Genomic DNA, 15,539 nt, shown 5'->3' with positions numbered 1-15,539 from the left:
ACTAAGGGGTTAAAAGTAGTGAGATGAAAAGTGTGCCTATACCATACAGAGATCACAAAGTATATTGGGGTTTGTTTGTTTTTTGATTGGATGGGATTTTGGATCAAATGGGAAGCCAGTGAGTTTATAGGGCCTAGCACTTGCATTTCTTTCCTCCTTCAGTAATAAAATACTTACATACAATAACCATATCCAACTTCTTAATAGCAATGAACTGGTCTGCATTGGTGCATCATATCTTTATTCTCTTCCCCCTCCTGCCCCCCCCCCCCCCCCTCTTTCTTAAATAGATAACTATCATATCTGATATCATATCTCACAGTACAATAATATTGAATGGGTTGCATTGTTGTATTTTGTCATGTTTCTCAGGTCTTTGTCTGAATTTCTACGAACATTATTGCTAAGGATTGTCTTATTGCATTGGAGTCACACTGGGTTAAATATGTACACTTGGGTTTTAAGGGGTATTTATTATTTTCTTCTTTTTTTTGGGTTGTATGGAAGCCCCAAACGCAATTTCATTGTTCTTGACAATGACAATAAATAAATAAATACTAAATACTAAAAATACTAAATTTATTATCCTGAAAAACTAAATATGACTCCCACAGTAAAACTTCAGCTTTCGTGTAACTGATATTATACCTAAAAAGAAGATGCCGCAGTTGTAAATATGATGTTTTCCAAAAGGTTGACACTATTTCATGTACTGCGTCGTCCCACTCACACATACCTTTTGTTGTCTCCTTCGTCTCTCCCTGCTTTTCTGCTCCTTAAAGATGCAGTAGGGAGAAATTTAGAAAGTGTATTTGTTAGAGGTATCCCATGGTAAAAACCTAACTAAGTGAATCCTAAAGTTCCCTGCTAAATCAACTGCACCATGCATGCGGACTAACCCTTAACATGGACTTGGTAGAGAGCAGGTGTACAGAAGGCTTTAAATGTTTTTATCTCTGAAAACAGGGACTGTTTCTGGGCTTAAATGTTGCCGTAAGAGCAGTAAGAGTGAAGTTGTGGGGCAGGCCACTGAACAGTAAATGTTTTTTCTAAATCTGAGTTCAACCCTTGGACATAAGAGTGTGATTTTTTTTCCCAATTCCTGTCTGATATGAGCGGGATGCTCAGATTTTACTGAAGCAGGAAAATGCTGTGCACATGTTTTATGCCGTCTTGGAAAATGAACCATTTGCATATTCATCGTCTGAAGGAAGCACATTTGATTTTGTATTCGATTTTTTTTACGAGACAAGTTATTACTTTTGTACATTTGAAGGGAATATTTAGACTGTTAATTCCCTCTGGCGACATGTCTTTTCCCACCCATTACTGGCAATCTCAGTACATACAAAAAAACAAAAAACCATGAGCACACAAAGTGAAATTCAAATCCAGTTTAATTAGTCAAGAAAACAACAGCTTGCGAGCAGAATGAGAACAAAACTAGAGTGGGCTCGAAGTCCCATTCGAGGCTTCAGAGAGGAGAGGCGGGGAGATGGAGCTGGTACTCCTCAGTTGCTGAACAGAGCCAAACAATCTTTGCTAAAGTTTCCGTTTGTTTCGGGGCTTCCTTCGAGCCAGCTGGGTGGGGTTCACCACAAAAGACACTTCAGTGACTGCCAGAGCGATCTGACAATCAGAGGGAACTTTGTATTTTTCTTTGATGGATGACTTGGTTGGTGCTATGTGTGGCCTGGCTGACTTCTTTCCATCCATCTAGTGTTTCACATTTGGTGAAGTAGACTATGAATTATTTGCAAACACTAGTTCACTCTTTTTCTGTTCACCGTCCACATTAGGTCCTCTGGAAAATATCTTCTGATAGTTTCACTACCCCGTTTTCACTCCCCAGTCGATCTCAAGTCCATCTGATCAGAACTGTCAGCTTTAAGGGAAATAGTCACGCAGCTCTGGAATAAAGAGTTCAAAGTTGGGCTGCTGGAAATGTGTTCAATCAATGTTTTTTTTCTTTTTTTTTCTTTTTTTCCATACAGTTCAGTCTGAAACAAGAAGCTGATGAGGTGTGTGCTGCTGTGAGTTTCATAGTCCAGCTGGCTCACAGTGGTCCTTTCTCTGATCTGCAGAGAGAGATGGAAAACATCAAATATGTCAGAGTGAGGTCTGGGGGCTTCACAAGAAACAATATCATCAGCTTCATGTATCCAGTAACTGCAGTGTAATAGCAAAACAATGGTTTTGTATTATGAACAATACACTGTGGGCTACAAGGGTACTTTCAACAGGTAAAAACATGCTAAATACATAATTTATTTCATGCTCAGCTCTCATAATGAACACGAATATGAAAGTTTAACAAAGCTGTTGCTGCCGATGATAGTTTTGGCCTCATAAGCGTTTAATTCTCTTTTATTTATTACAGTGTCGTCCTACCTGTTTGATTTGCCTGTATTAGTTTTCTTGTCTTCTGTCTTTCCACTTCCTGTTTTATTTTGGTAATTGCTTTTCTTGTGGCTTCACTTCATCTTTCTTTTCCATCCTTTGCGTCTGTTTCCCCTGCCCTTGTTATCTTTCACCTGTCTTTGACTGTTCAGCCTGCCCTTTTCCTGTTTTGTTTCCCTGCTGCTTTTTAGACTTCTAAGATCTCGAAGAAATGATTCATCAGTTAAAAGCTTGCACCTCTTTACTTGAACCCATTCACACCAAACTATTCAAATCAGTATATCACTGTTTTACAAATCCTTTAGTAAATATTATCAGCAGCTCTCTGCAGACCTGCACTTTCCATATTTCTCACAAATGTGCTGTAATCACACTGCCGCTCAAGAAAAATGACTTAGTAATTGGTAATTCATAATTACAGACCTATTTCTAATCTTTCTTTCCTCAGCAGAATATTTGAAAACATACTTTGCAAACAACTAAATGGAGAATTCAACTTGAAGTGTTTGTGATAAGTACCAATCAGGATTTAGATCCACAGAAATGGTCACGCTAAAGTCATCAGTGAGCTGAAGCTCAACAGTGATTCACAGAGTTTCAGTCCCAACATAGAATTTCCTTTTAAATCCTACTATTAGTTCACACAGGTCTCAATGGTCTGTCCCCCTGGTACAGCTCTCACTTGTTCACTGTTTACAACCCAGTCAGACCTCTCAGGTCATCAGGTGGAGAACTTTTAAATGTTCCTAGAATCACATCAAAGTATTCTGAAGATGCTTCCAGTTGTTCTGTTCTTTGGAACAGGCTGCCTGCTGACCTGAGATTAATTGCCTCTATGCATTCAAATTAAAAAATAGACTCATTTTATTTTGCCATTTTCTCTCCCTTAAGGCTTTTTAAACCTACACAGGTTTTTATGCTTTTATCTTCAATTCAATTCAATTCAATTCAATTCAATTCATATCACAATAGTCAATTTTATATTATACAGTAAAGACCCCACAATAATGCAGAGAAAACCTCAACAACCAGATGTCCCCCCTATGAATAAGCACTTGGTGACAGTGGGAAGGAAAAACTCCCTTTTAACAGGAAGACACCTCCTAGAAAATTGGATAAGCGGTCACACGAAGTAGGCTATTAACTCATTCAATTAGCCAAGGGTTCCCCTTGGACGCTCACATGAAAGAGTTTATGTTATAATTATGGATAAGTGCACTGGCAACAAAGTAGCTAATTTTACAAATTGTGAGAAAAATATGAAGAGGTTGTATTGATAATGCTGACTGTCTCATACTACTGTCAACAACATGAGTGGTACGAGAGGAAAAGCAGTGTGCAGCAGTCTAGCTTTAAAAGTGCTGTTTGGATGTGCGTTTGCACTTTAAGCATTTTGGTCACCGAGACTAGGATCATCTATCCATGAAAAAAAATAAATAAATTTGTTTGTTGCCAACTTGAAAAGATAAGAATTTATATTTCTTACTGATCAACAGGGAAACACGAAGACATTAGATGCTAATGAAAACCTTCTATCTGTGCTCAGAGGTCAGAGGGATCCTCCAGGAATAGTGATGCTATGATTGTTTTGTAGGCAGGGATTTCATAGCTGCTGATCTGTAATCTAGAACGCGACCTCAGTCCCAGTACCCACCCAGTACCCTATTAAGAAGTGAACTTTTTAGTGCAGATAACCGAGGGTTACCCAGGTAAGATGAAATCCTGCTTTGTATTAAAGGCCTCTGATGGTCAGAGATCAGTGCACTGTTTTTTCCATAGCCATAAACAAAAACATGCTGCAGTTCTATGATGAATGCAATCCTTTATTTGCTCACAGAAGCCACAGAAGTTTGTGTTTTTACATAAAATTTGTATTTCAAATAATGTTCTGAGCAACGTGTGCTGTTCAGTAACTATAACAACAACTGCACTGCATTGAAAGCAACTCACAGAAATGTAACCTAAAAACTTTAACACTTGTTTTAAAAAACTCAGGAGAATAATTAATATTTAATTCTCCCAATTGGAGTGTAGATGAATTTACCTGCTCTCTATACTTTATTTACTTCTGCTTTACTTTCACCAAAGGTTGTTTTCTCACAACAAAGCACAATTTTATTTCCAAGTTTGTGTTCAGTGGAACACAAACATGTTTTTATCTTTATTATTTTTCACAATAAAATGTTCTTTGTAGTGTTTTTTTTTATTATTATTTTTATGCTTTTTTTAATCTACATGTTAATCAGCTGCTTGAAGGTGGAAAAACACACATGTGCAGTCGTCCAGTGGTCACATTCATGAAGACTCAAAAAGGAAAAAGATTAAAAAAAAAACATCCTACATCAACAAAGCTACTTGGATCTCGAGAGAACATTTATAAAGAGTTACAACCTTACGAAGCCAAAAAGCTTTCACTGTATCCATTTTATCAAAATTACAGGGTTGGGGCCACATATCTAAAGTAGACTCCCATTTTAGAGAGCTCCAAGCAAAACATGCAGCATATGACAAACATCTGTCTGCATTTGTAATAAAGTTACCTCATTTTTAACCTGAGTTAACAATATACTTGCCTAAAACCTTGAATACTCTGGTGTTTATGTCCCTGAATACATAAAGATGTTTCTTTTTTGAAAACAAATGATATCTGCAAGATTTTTCAACATTAACTGGAAGATCAGAAATCATTCACAAGTAACTCTCAGCTTCCAGTGTCCAATCGTGCAGGGCGATGGTGTGTATTTTACTGCTGTAGTAGTACAATTAGTATCATAATGATATGTTGGGCCGCTGGTGGCTTTTGGGAATGTTTCTGACCTTGAAAACTTCATATTTGTGGATTGCCTGCTTTCAGCTTTCCTCAAACCCTTTGCACTCATAGCCCAACACCGCTCACATGCCCATCTAGGGGTTTACAAAAGGCAGAGCCCAGGATGTAGTTCCACAGGATTTATGTGACTACAGTTAACAACTTTATAAAGAGTTCTACAGATAAGGACAGAATTATTATGATTATTCTCTGGCAGCACGGTGTTTAGAACTGTTGCCTCACAGCAAGAAGGTCTTGACTTGACCCCACCATCTGGCTGGAGTCTTTCTGTGTGGAGTTCCCCGTGTTTGTATGGGTTCTTTCCGGGTACTCCGGCTTCCTCCCACAGTCCAAAGACATGTTAGGTTAATTGGTGATTCTAAATTGCCCATAGGTGTAGATGTGGGTGCGAAGACTGACAACCTGTACAGTGTGTACCCCGCCTCTCGTCCTATTGTAGTTGGGATAGGCTTCAGTCCCCCCACGACTAGAACCAGAACAGCAGCGATGGGTCATTTTGTCATGTATGTAAAGCTTAAATTCTCTCTAATAACAAGCAAGAATACACGAGTTTAAGTGGAGTTACAGGGTTGCAGTGCAGAGAACATCTCCAACCACAATGAATATGTTGTCCCATTGTAACGCTCCCATTATTACAGCACTGGACAGTATATCTGACAGTGAGGGAGAAATACTTGCAATGTTGGAAGCTTTATCCAGCGTTTTAATGGCTGGAATAAACATTTTCGCTTTGCTTAAGACCCTTGAGCCTTGCTTAGCACATTGCAAAGTACACACTGTACTAATTAATTCTGTGTGAATCACAAAAAGTGATCTGGAAGCTCATATTTCTTTAAGCACAGCGCACTCCCTTAGTTTTACTACTGATAAATTTCATAAAAGCAAACATATTAATCTTCCTAAAGTAGCCAAGAAGATATCCTTTGGGGACCAATATCAAGCAGAGAATTATTAATCAGTTACTTCAAAGAAAAAGCCGTACTCAGAACCACACTAAAGCTTTACATGCCTATACTGATTTATACTTTGATATAGTGGATAGTCAGTGTCCAAAAAGTTGATTCTGTTCATCTGGACGTAGCGTTTTGTGGGAGAAACGTTTCGTCACTCATCCAAGTGACTTCTTCAGTCTCAGCTGACTGCAGGTTTCATCTTATAAACAGTACATTTGCATAATGACTGAAACCAGCCCAGTGAAGGAACAATGGGCTGGGAGGTCAGTTCCTTAATCTTAATTATGCAAATTCTCATGACCATTGATCAACAACCACTGACCAAAACCCACTGATCAAAGCCCACTGATCAATGGCCATGAGTACCGTTCACAGACAGTTAGGGAATGGCTGCAATCACAGCATTGTATGATGGCGAAAGATGTACCCTTAGGCCCCCTCCTCGATTCACAGATGGTCTTTCCCTTTTCACGTAAGATTAAGGAACTGACCTCCCAGCCCATTGTTCCTTCACTGGGCTGGTTTCAGTCATTATGCAAATGTACTGTTTATAAGATGAAACCTGCAGTCAGCTGAGACTGAAGAAGTCACTTGGATGAGTGACGAAACGTTTCTCCCAGAAAACGCCACGTCCAGATGAACAGAATTAACTTTTTGGAGATTTACTTGGGCCAGAATGTTTGCAAAATAATCTTGAAAGGAAATTCTGAAATTTCACACAATTACAATTTTTCTGAACGGAAATATACAGAAGAAATGTATTACTGCAAAGATACCGGCCTCCCTATGTCAGATGTTACACTGACATATTCACACAGTAGATCAGTATTAAGTATTACTGCAGCCAGAGATGTTGATCATAAGGATTGATTTTTGATTGAGCCATCTATAAAGCCAAGTAACATGCATGCATAGCAAATTTAAATATTGGGGTTGAAAATGATTTTTTGAGGCAAACACACCAAAGGGTTGAAATTTAGGTTTGTTTCAAATCACATTTGACTGTTGCTTCACTACAAGATGGTAACAGCTGAAATAAAAGTTACAGCTCTCCCACCATTCATTTAGATAGGACAGGTGCTACCAAAGCTGGTTTCACAAATGAATTTCAGACCATTTTTTAAGACCTGTTTCAGTCTGCATGCCAGGTTGAATGAGACATATAGTACAAAGCACTCTGAGTGTTCAAGTAGAGTAGAAAAGCCCTATACACCAATCAGGCATAACATTATGACCACAGACAGGTGAAGTGAATAGCACTGAGTATCTCTCCATCATGGCACCAGTTAGTGGGCGGGATATATATTAGAGAGCAAGTGAACATTTTCTCCTCAAAGCTGATGTGTTAGAAGCAGGAAAAATGGGCAAGAGTAACAATTTGAGCAAGTTAGACAAGCTTCAGATTGTGATGGCTATGTGACTGGTTCAGAGCATCTCCAAAACTGCAGCTCTTGTGGGGTGTTCTCAGCCTGTAGTGGTCAGTATCTATCAAAGGTGTTCCAAGGAAGAAACAGTGGTAAACTAGCAACAGGGACACGGGAGGCCAAAGCACACTGATACATAGGAGGATTGAAGGCTGCACGTGTGGGCCGATCAAACAGACAAGCAACTGTGGCTCAAACTGCTGAAAAGGTTAATGCTGCTGGTAGAAAGGTGTCAGAATACACAGTGCATCACAGTTTGTTATGTATGGGATAGCCACAGTCATATCCAAAGAGACCCCTGTCCTCCACTGAAAGCACTAACAATGGGCACCTGAGTATAAAAACTGGATCACAAAGCAACATCACGTGGATGCTGGTGTCCATGTGCATCTGTGGGACGTGCCGGACAAACAAGTCTGCTTGCAACTTACAGGACTTAAAGGCTCTGTGCTAGCGTCATGGTGCCAGATACCACAGCACACCTTTACGGCCTTGACAGGTCCAGCACAATATTAGGCAGGTGGTCATAACGTTATGCCCGATCAGTGCATAAGAAGCAATCCATTTACTATTTACTATTTAAATCGGCGCAATCTAACCACACAAAGACTTAATATGGGGAGGCTTGCATGTTTAAGTGAGGTTAAAGTGAGGTCCAAATTTTCACATGTCTGTTAAGTACTGGAAAAGTTCAGGTCTAAAATGCAGATGCTTAAGATGCCTGTCAAGCGGTAAAACCTTGTGCAAAGTCTGTAAAATATTCAGTCTGATTAATATGTGGCTAAGAGATTCCCACATTTATGCCTGAATGTCACATAATGTGGAAAACACACTAAACTTTTCTCTGCAGGAATTTTAAATTCGCAACGTCTTGTTAGGGACTCTCGTGTCTGCATGTGGACATATTTGGGATGATCCTGGGCGCTCACTTGTATACCTTCCTATTATTTAAGTGCATGGTTTAGTTCAAACTGTCAGACCGTGTGTCTGGAGCTGTAATTCACCGTCATCAGAATATTACCTCTTACTGAGGCTGCCTCTCGGTGCTGCCATTAAGATGGCCCCCCTCATAGTCCAGCTGGCACAGGATCATGTTGTTCTTGAGGAAAAACTTGTCTCCCACGCAAAATCTGCAGAGAGAAATCAAAATATGGAACTGGGTCTTGGTTCTTGCTACAGCCAAAGTGAATGATGAGGTCCCAGAGGAGCATTTCAGGCATATTTTCAGCATACATCTGTAGCAATGATGCTTAGAAATTTAATCTTGCATGACTGCTGCCTGATTAACTGTCTGAGTGATATACAAAGTCTTTAACCCCTTGAAGTTTTTCAAGTGAAGGGGATTTCATTGCATTGTGATTACGGTGCACTGCTAATATGCTCTTAATGACCAGTGAGCTCACCAGTACATCTCCGAGATAAGTCAACTGAATTTGATCTCCCTGGCTAATTGCTACCCTAATCTTACCTCTGGCGGCAGAGCTGACAGGCAAAGCAGTCTAAATGGTAGACGTTGTCTCTGGCTCTCATCACCATCTCAAAGGCAGGGATCAGCTTACTGCAGGCTGCACAGTTCCCCGTCACCCCAAAGAGCCTGCAGAGGGAGAGAGGGCAACAAACAGGCCTGTAATCTGGACAAACACAGATACATTTCAGCCAGGAGCTGCAGAAGGAAAAAAAACACTGAACTAGAGGACAAAAGGTAGCCTGTGTGTCCCAGAGAGCATCACAGATGATGCTCGAGCACCGTTCGCAAATAATCACTTCAATTACTGATTTATAGCGGTGAACCGCACTGCGTTTCCTGATTATTGATGGCTGTTTCCACTCCCCCTAATGCAGAGCCCACATTATATACATATAAGTGCAGCCAAGTGTGAAAAACCATTCAAATCGCGCCTCTAGTAGTAATTATGAGGAGATGATAGTATGAGCTTCTCATAATAAGATCTGGAGCTGTGTCATTAAGCTATGGCTGCAACTAACCATTAAGTTTATTATCAACCAATCTGCAGACTCGACAGTCAAAAAGCTGGAATGTGAGCGAAAGGCAAGAAAAGCTTGAATTTCTGCAGAAAACGTTTCATGTTTTTACTTGTCAAATGGCATGTATGATTAATTGTTTCAGCTTTGTTGCCAAAATTAGTCCAGACACCCCATGTGGACAGATAATGAGAAAACCACAGGGTTTGTAATGCATCACACAAACTCCAGTAAGTCAGTTAAAATCAGTTTTAGCTATATCACAACAAATAATCACCTCAAAGCTCTTTATGTTGCGTAGTAAAAATTGCATGAAAACCCCAACAGTCACACGACCCCCTATTAGCAGCACTTGGTGATAGTGGGAAGGAAAAACTCTTTTATTCGGAAGACACCTCCAGCATCCGGGTTGGACAGATATCTGCTGTGATCAGTGATCAGTATTAGCAATACACTGAATACCTCTTAGCCTATGATATGTTCTTTCTCCATTTCCTCCATTTATTTACAATAGTTCAGCATTAAAGGTTCATTTTTAAAATCTGGTTAGCTCATCAACAGCTGATTATACTATAAAATGTCTCCAACAACGTCTGATATGTTCTGACATTACAGTTTTTCTCTTAAATGTTTTTCATTTGGTAAATGTCCCATAAATTCAGAACCTAAACTATGTCCCTAACCCTACATAGGTCGGCAACAATCTGAGGCATGTTAAGAGGTTAGAGGTATAGCACTACAGTTAGCAAGCCTGGAAAAAAGTCAGTACACTCCATTGTTTTAACAGTGTTGCTCTGCCAACACTGGGTGAAGGTAGGGTTACAACTTTCCATCTATTCTCTTCAAACATCTGTTATTTCTGCACTAATCTTTTTTCTTCACATATGTGAGCGTTCAGAATATCAAATGTGAGAGTTTTCATAAACTGGATATGAGCTCTATCACTAATGCATTACTGCTGATAGAGAGCAGCAAAATAGAGATTAACTGATATGAAAATGTCACGATTTATATGAAATGTCAGTTGCTTTAAGAAGAAAGTCAATTTATTACTCTCTTCTGAAACCCCAAATTTATCTGGCAACTTTTGAACCTTGTCCTCAGACCACCTGAGAACAAACTGTGTTGCTATAAATGCTTTGTGCTGGCCAGCTGCAGATGGCCTCACCGCTTATTCACCTCTAACAGAATGACCAAATAACTCCCCAAGAGCCCGGCACACACGAAGACAAGTGGCTGCTGCTGATTTCCATATTCCATTAGAGGCCAAATAGAAAAAGGGGGCTTTGGAGGAACCCTTATGGAAAAAGGTCATCCATGTAATAAGGGAGAAAAGCACTGAGCAGCCCTGGATTACAAATGGAAAACGTCATCAAATGAGTGACCAACGTGAGAACAAAAGTGAGACCTAATTAACAGAATGTTCTGATCTAACGAGCTCGAGTCAGGCACCTGGTGGGTTTTTTTCCTGCTCCTTAACGAGGCTACGAAGCTCAATGCTAATTCTCTACAAATGGTCCAATTAAAAGAAATCACATGGTTTTAATCCCACTCTTCAAAGGCCTTTGGTCTGCACCCTTGCAATGATGAGGAAAACAGGAGGCAATCTAGCCAATTTAACTGTCAAAAGGGGTTTTGGTCTCCTAAGTGCAGTGCAGCTAATGAGCGACTTAGCTCCAACCAAATCCAGCTGGATTGTACATGAGACTAACACATGAGTTCAGCAATGTGGCTGCGATATCAGGAGTTCTCTTGCTGACCTGACACCAGATATCATTATTTCTAGGCAAGAAAAAGCAGAGGCATATAACTCTGAGTGGAGCCCGTTGATGCAGACAAGGTTTGTTTAGAAAAGGTTGATGGTTTTAAAAAGGCTAAGGTAGAAATCTATTTAAACCCCAAGTACATTGAAACATACTTACCTGTATAGTCATCCTGGACCAAATCATAGTCACAAAAGGTGCAGAATAACTTCAGATATTGTACAGATGGCCGTGCACCGTAATCATGAGGTGGCCAAACCCTGAAGGAGATCCTGCTTTATAGTCAGTTTTACTCTAATTGGGGCAAGAACTTGGTAAATTAATAACATGGGAACATAAAGGGAACTTAAGGCAAGCGTATCAAACCATGAACTCACTAGGAAAATTTTTATTGAGGAAAAAATTAAGCAGTGTCATGTCTTGATGCATGCTTAGTCATCCATGTAAGATAATCCCAAAAAGTTGATTCTGTTCATCTGGATGTAGTGCTTTCAGTCCAGATGAACACCTGCTTTGGCTTCATTTTTCACACCTGCAGTCTGTGGTGCTGCTCCTTGATGAAACTATCCACTTTGTATGAGTTTATAAAATCATTAGTTATTATTATTCTTTGATTCTCTTTTTCTCTTCTCTTTTTTTCTTCTCTCCCTCCCCTCACCCCTGCCCAGTCACAGCAGATGGCCGACCCTCCCTGAGCTGGTTCTGCCAGAGGTTTCTTCCTGTTAAAAGGGAGTTTTCCTTTCCCACTGTCGCCAAGTGCTTACTCATAGGGAGTTGTCTGATTGTTGAGGTTTTCTCTCTATCATTGAAGGGTCTTTAACTTATAACAAAAATTGAGTTGTTTGTGATTTGGCACTATCTAAATAAAAGTGTATTGAAATTGAAAAGCATCAACTGTTCATTCTACTGAAGTACCAACACAAACTTGATAAAACTTCATATCCACAGCATAATCACAGCTAATATCACCCTTTAAAGACTGATGTCTCCAGCTACATGTCTTCTTAGGACGAAATTAACCATTATCAAAGCCCATGTTAAGAACTATAAGAGACAACGGAAACATTTACAAAGTGCAAGCTTCACTGTTCTGCCTTTTCTTTCTTATGCTGCATACAAGATGCTTATGTCTGTGCAAGTTTACTGCAGACAGCTGATGTTCTTATTTGTGCTCTTGAACCCATAAACCTCAAAACTAGTCCATGTTTGGATAATGTAACCGTTAACTCTGTCACCCTGCAGGATAAACCCTTTCACAGGGAAAAACAAACAAGTATTTTTCCACAAGACTGTAACGCAGAGTCAAAATATGGTGACTCAAAACATTCCCTCTCAAGCACACCACATCCAAACACTGTCAAATGATGCTTGGACAGATTTAATTTATTTACTGACGTGTTGGCGATTGTGGACACTTGATTGCCTGTGAGGGCCACTTGCTTCACTTTGATATCGTAGTACCATTCTCTAAGAAAAACGCTCACATTTCACATATGGGAGCCGTACCTCAGGTAGTCTCTGCGGCAAAGGATGAGGTTGGCCCGGGTGTAGAGTGTGGAGCCCAGCCGGCCCAAGCGGCAGTCACAGCAGGCACACTTCAGACAGTCCTCATGCCAGTATCTGTCTAACGCCTGAAGCATGAAGCGGTCCCGTATCTTCCCATTACAGCCGGCGCAGCCCCTCGGCTTTTCTCTGGACTGGAGGGACACAAGAGACACACCTGGCAGGAAAAAGGCCAAGAAACAGACAGACACAGAGACAGACACAGAGACAGACACAGAGACAGACAGAGGAGATTCAGTGTTAGTTTTCTGTCAGGAATGAGACACAAAGAGTGAATGTCAATAAGGGCTTTTTCTGCAATCTATTTTTTTAATTGTTGCACATTAACAATATAATAGAGTATAATAGAGCAAGCATATATATATATATATATATACATATATATATATATATATATATATATATATATATATATATATATATATATATATATAAAAACACCCAGCACGCCCCTGCGGGCGGTTTATCCTTCAAGCTCGGGTCCTCTACCAGAGGCCTGGGAGCTTGAGGGTCCTGCGCAGTATCTTAGCTGTTCCCAGGACTGCGCTCTTCTGGACAGAGATCTCCGATGTTGTTCCCGGGATCTGCTGGAGCCACTCGCCTAGCTTGGGAGTCACCGCACCTAGTGCTCCGATTACCTCGGGGACCACCGTTACCTTCACCCTCCACATCCTCTCGAGCTCTTCTCTGAGCCCTTGGTATTTCTCCAGCTTCTCGTGTTCCTTCTTCCTGATATTGCTGTCATTCGGAACCGCTACATCGATCACTACGGCCGTCTTCTTCTGTTTGTCTACCACCACTATGTCCGGTTGGTTAGCCACCACCATTTTGTCCGTCTGTATCTGGAAGTCCCACAGGATCTTAGCTCGGTCATTCTCCACCACCCTTGGGGGCATCTCCCATTTTGACCTCGGGACTTCCAGGTTATACTCGGCACAGATGTTCCTGTACACTATGCCGGCCACTTGGTTATGGCGTTCCATGTATGCCTTGCCTGCTAGCATCTTGCACCCTGCTGTTATGTGCTGGATTGTCTCTGGGGCATCTTTACACAGCCTGCACCTGGGGTCTTGCCTGGTGTGATAGACCCCAGCAGAGGGTCAGGCAAGTCCTGAGGAGTCAGCTGAATGGTAAGAACAAGATCCGGGCCATCAACACGTACGCCCTGCCCGTGATCAGGTACCCTGCTGGGGTAATAGGCTGGCCAAAGGAGGAGATAGAAGCCACTGACATAAAGACAAGAAAGCTCCTTACCATGCATGGAGGGTTTCACCCCAAATCCAGCACCCTGAGGCTGTACGCTAAGCGGAAGGAAGGGGGCCGGGGACTGGTGAGTGTCAGCACCACAGTCCAGGATGAGACAACGAACATCCAAGAATATATATATATATATATATATATATATATATATATATATATATATATACATACTTCATTAGGGAAGTCTGTGGGACATTTATCTCTATTTCTAGTTTTATGACATTGTAGGAGATGTGTTGTTTCCGTTTATATATAAGTAACCTGATGTTGACAGTAATTCTGTCAACATCATCAAAATCGACCTGATGTGGTAAAATAGTTGCTTGGGGTTGCATTGTGTTGCACAGGTGTGCCCATTACTGAGTACCAGTTTAAGCAAGGGAACGTGTACTCACTCTCCTCCTTGTCCAGCACCATCCTTTAGGTAAACGGCAATAATCCAACAGTGGGAGAAATACCAGCCTTTACTCTCCTGCGTGGAAGAGCGGTAACAAACACTGAGGCCTGGACGCGCTGTTTGAACCTAGAGTCGCTCAAACTTCAGCTCCGCTCTTCATAGTCCCCGAAGAGAGAGCCGAGAGAAACAGCCGCGGAGTCGCTCTCTTTTCCCTCGCGCGTAAAAATAGCCCGTGGATGGATGAAAACAGCTTCTCGGAGTATCACCTTGCCCTGCAGTAGAGATGTCCCCAAATCAACAGTGGCTTAGCATTATCTTGGCTGATGTCAGTGCGTAAGTATTTCTCTATCTGCACAGGCTGCGGCTGTTCCCCTCAAATGAGCCCTCCTGCACACAACGAGCCTCCCCCCTCCTCTCTCTCTCTCTCTCTCTCTCTCTCCCCTCTCTCTGTCTCTCTCTCACACTGCAAAAAACTCCCAGAGTCAAATGTTTTTTTAACGCTGCGTGCTAATTATATAAAGTCATTATGTTCAGATCTGATAGTAACCGCCCCCTCCCTCTCCAAATCAATTATTCAATACACAGTCACACACCAGGACAGCCCGGGCCTGAGGTGTTTTAAAATGAGCTTATTCAACTCCAAGGACACCAATTATCTCCAGGGCGCCCTGTAGTCAAAGCTGTGGCTTTTCAGCACGACAGATGCAGAGCCTTTTTTGTGCGCGAACGTGCACAGGCGCGCGCCTGTTCAACGTGTTCATCCTTTATTAATGTACTTGGGGTGTTTTTTAAAGGTAATAGATTAGCTCGGACTAAGACTATACTGTATTACAGATACCATGAAAGGTATCTGTAATACAGTTTTCAAAACGAAATAGCCACACAGGTGATTAAATCTCCAGATGCCATAATCAGGAAATACTTAAAAAGATACCCTAATGCGTTGACTCCGGGTTTCGAAATGAA

At 41.1% G+C, this 15,539-nt stretch overlaps 1 protein-coding gene across 1 annotated transcript; it reads right to left on the bottom strand.

Annotated features, from left to right (window-relative positions):
- Positions 1 to 1,379: 1,379 nt before the first annotated feature.
- LOC309709718 (rhombotin-1-like) lies at positions 1,380 to 15,170 on the bottom strand. Its single transcript, XM_082538500.1, has 5 exons — positions 14,572 to 15,170; positions 12,860 to 13,073; positions 9,076 to 9,201; positions 8,629 to 8,737; positions 1,380 to 2,078 (listed from the first exon to the last, which is right to left on the bottom strand). Exons 1-4 carry the CDS (start codon positions 14,591 to 14,593, stop codon positions 8,632 to 8,634), a joined length of 468 nt encoding a protein of 155 aa, XP_082394626.1. The 5' UTR covers positions 14,594 to 15,170; the 3' UTR covers positions 1,380 to 2,078; positions 8,629 to 8,631.
- Positions 15,171 to 15,539: the final 369 nt, after the last annotated feature.

Source organism: Aulonocara stuartgranti (assembly GCF_965226115.1).
Source record: "Aulonocara stuartgranti genome assembly, chromosome: 7".
Taxonomy (NCBI): domain Eukaryota; kingdom Metazoa; phylum Chordata; class Actinopteri; order Cichliformes; family Cichlidae; genus Aulonocara; species Aulonocara stuartgranti.
This window is presented reverse-complemented; position numbering and strand designations above follow the sequence as displayed.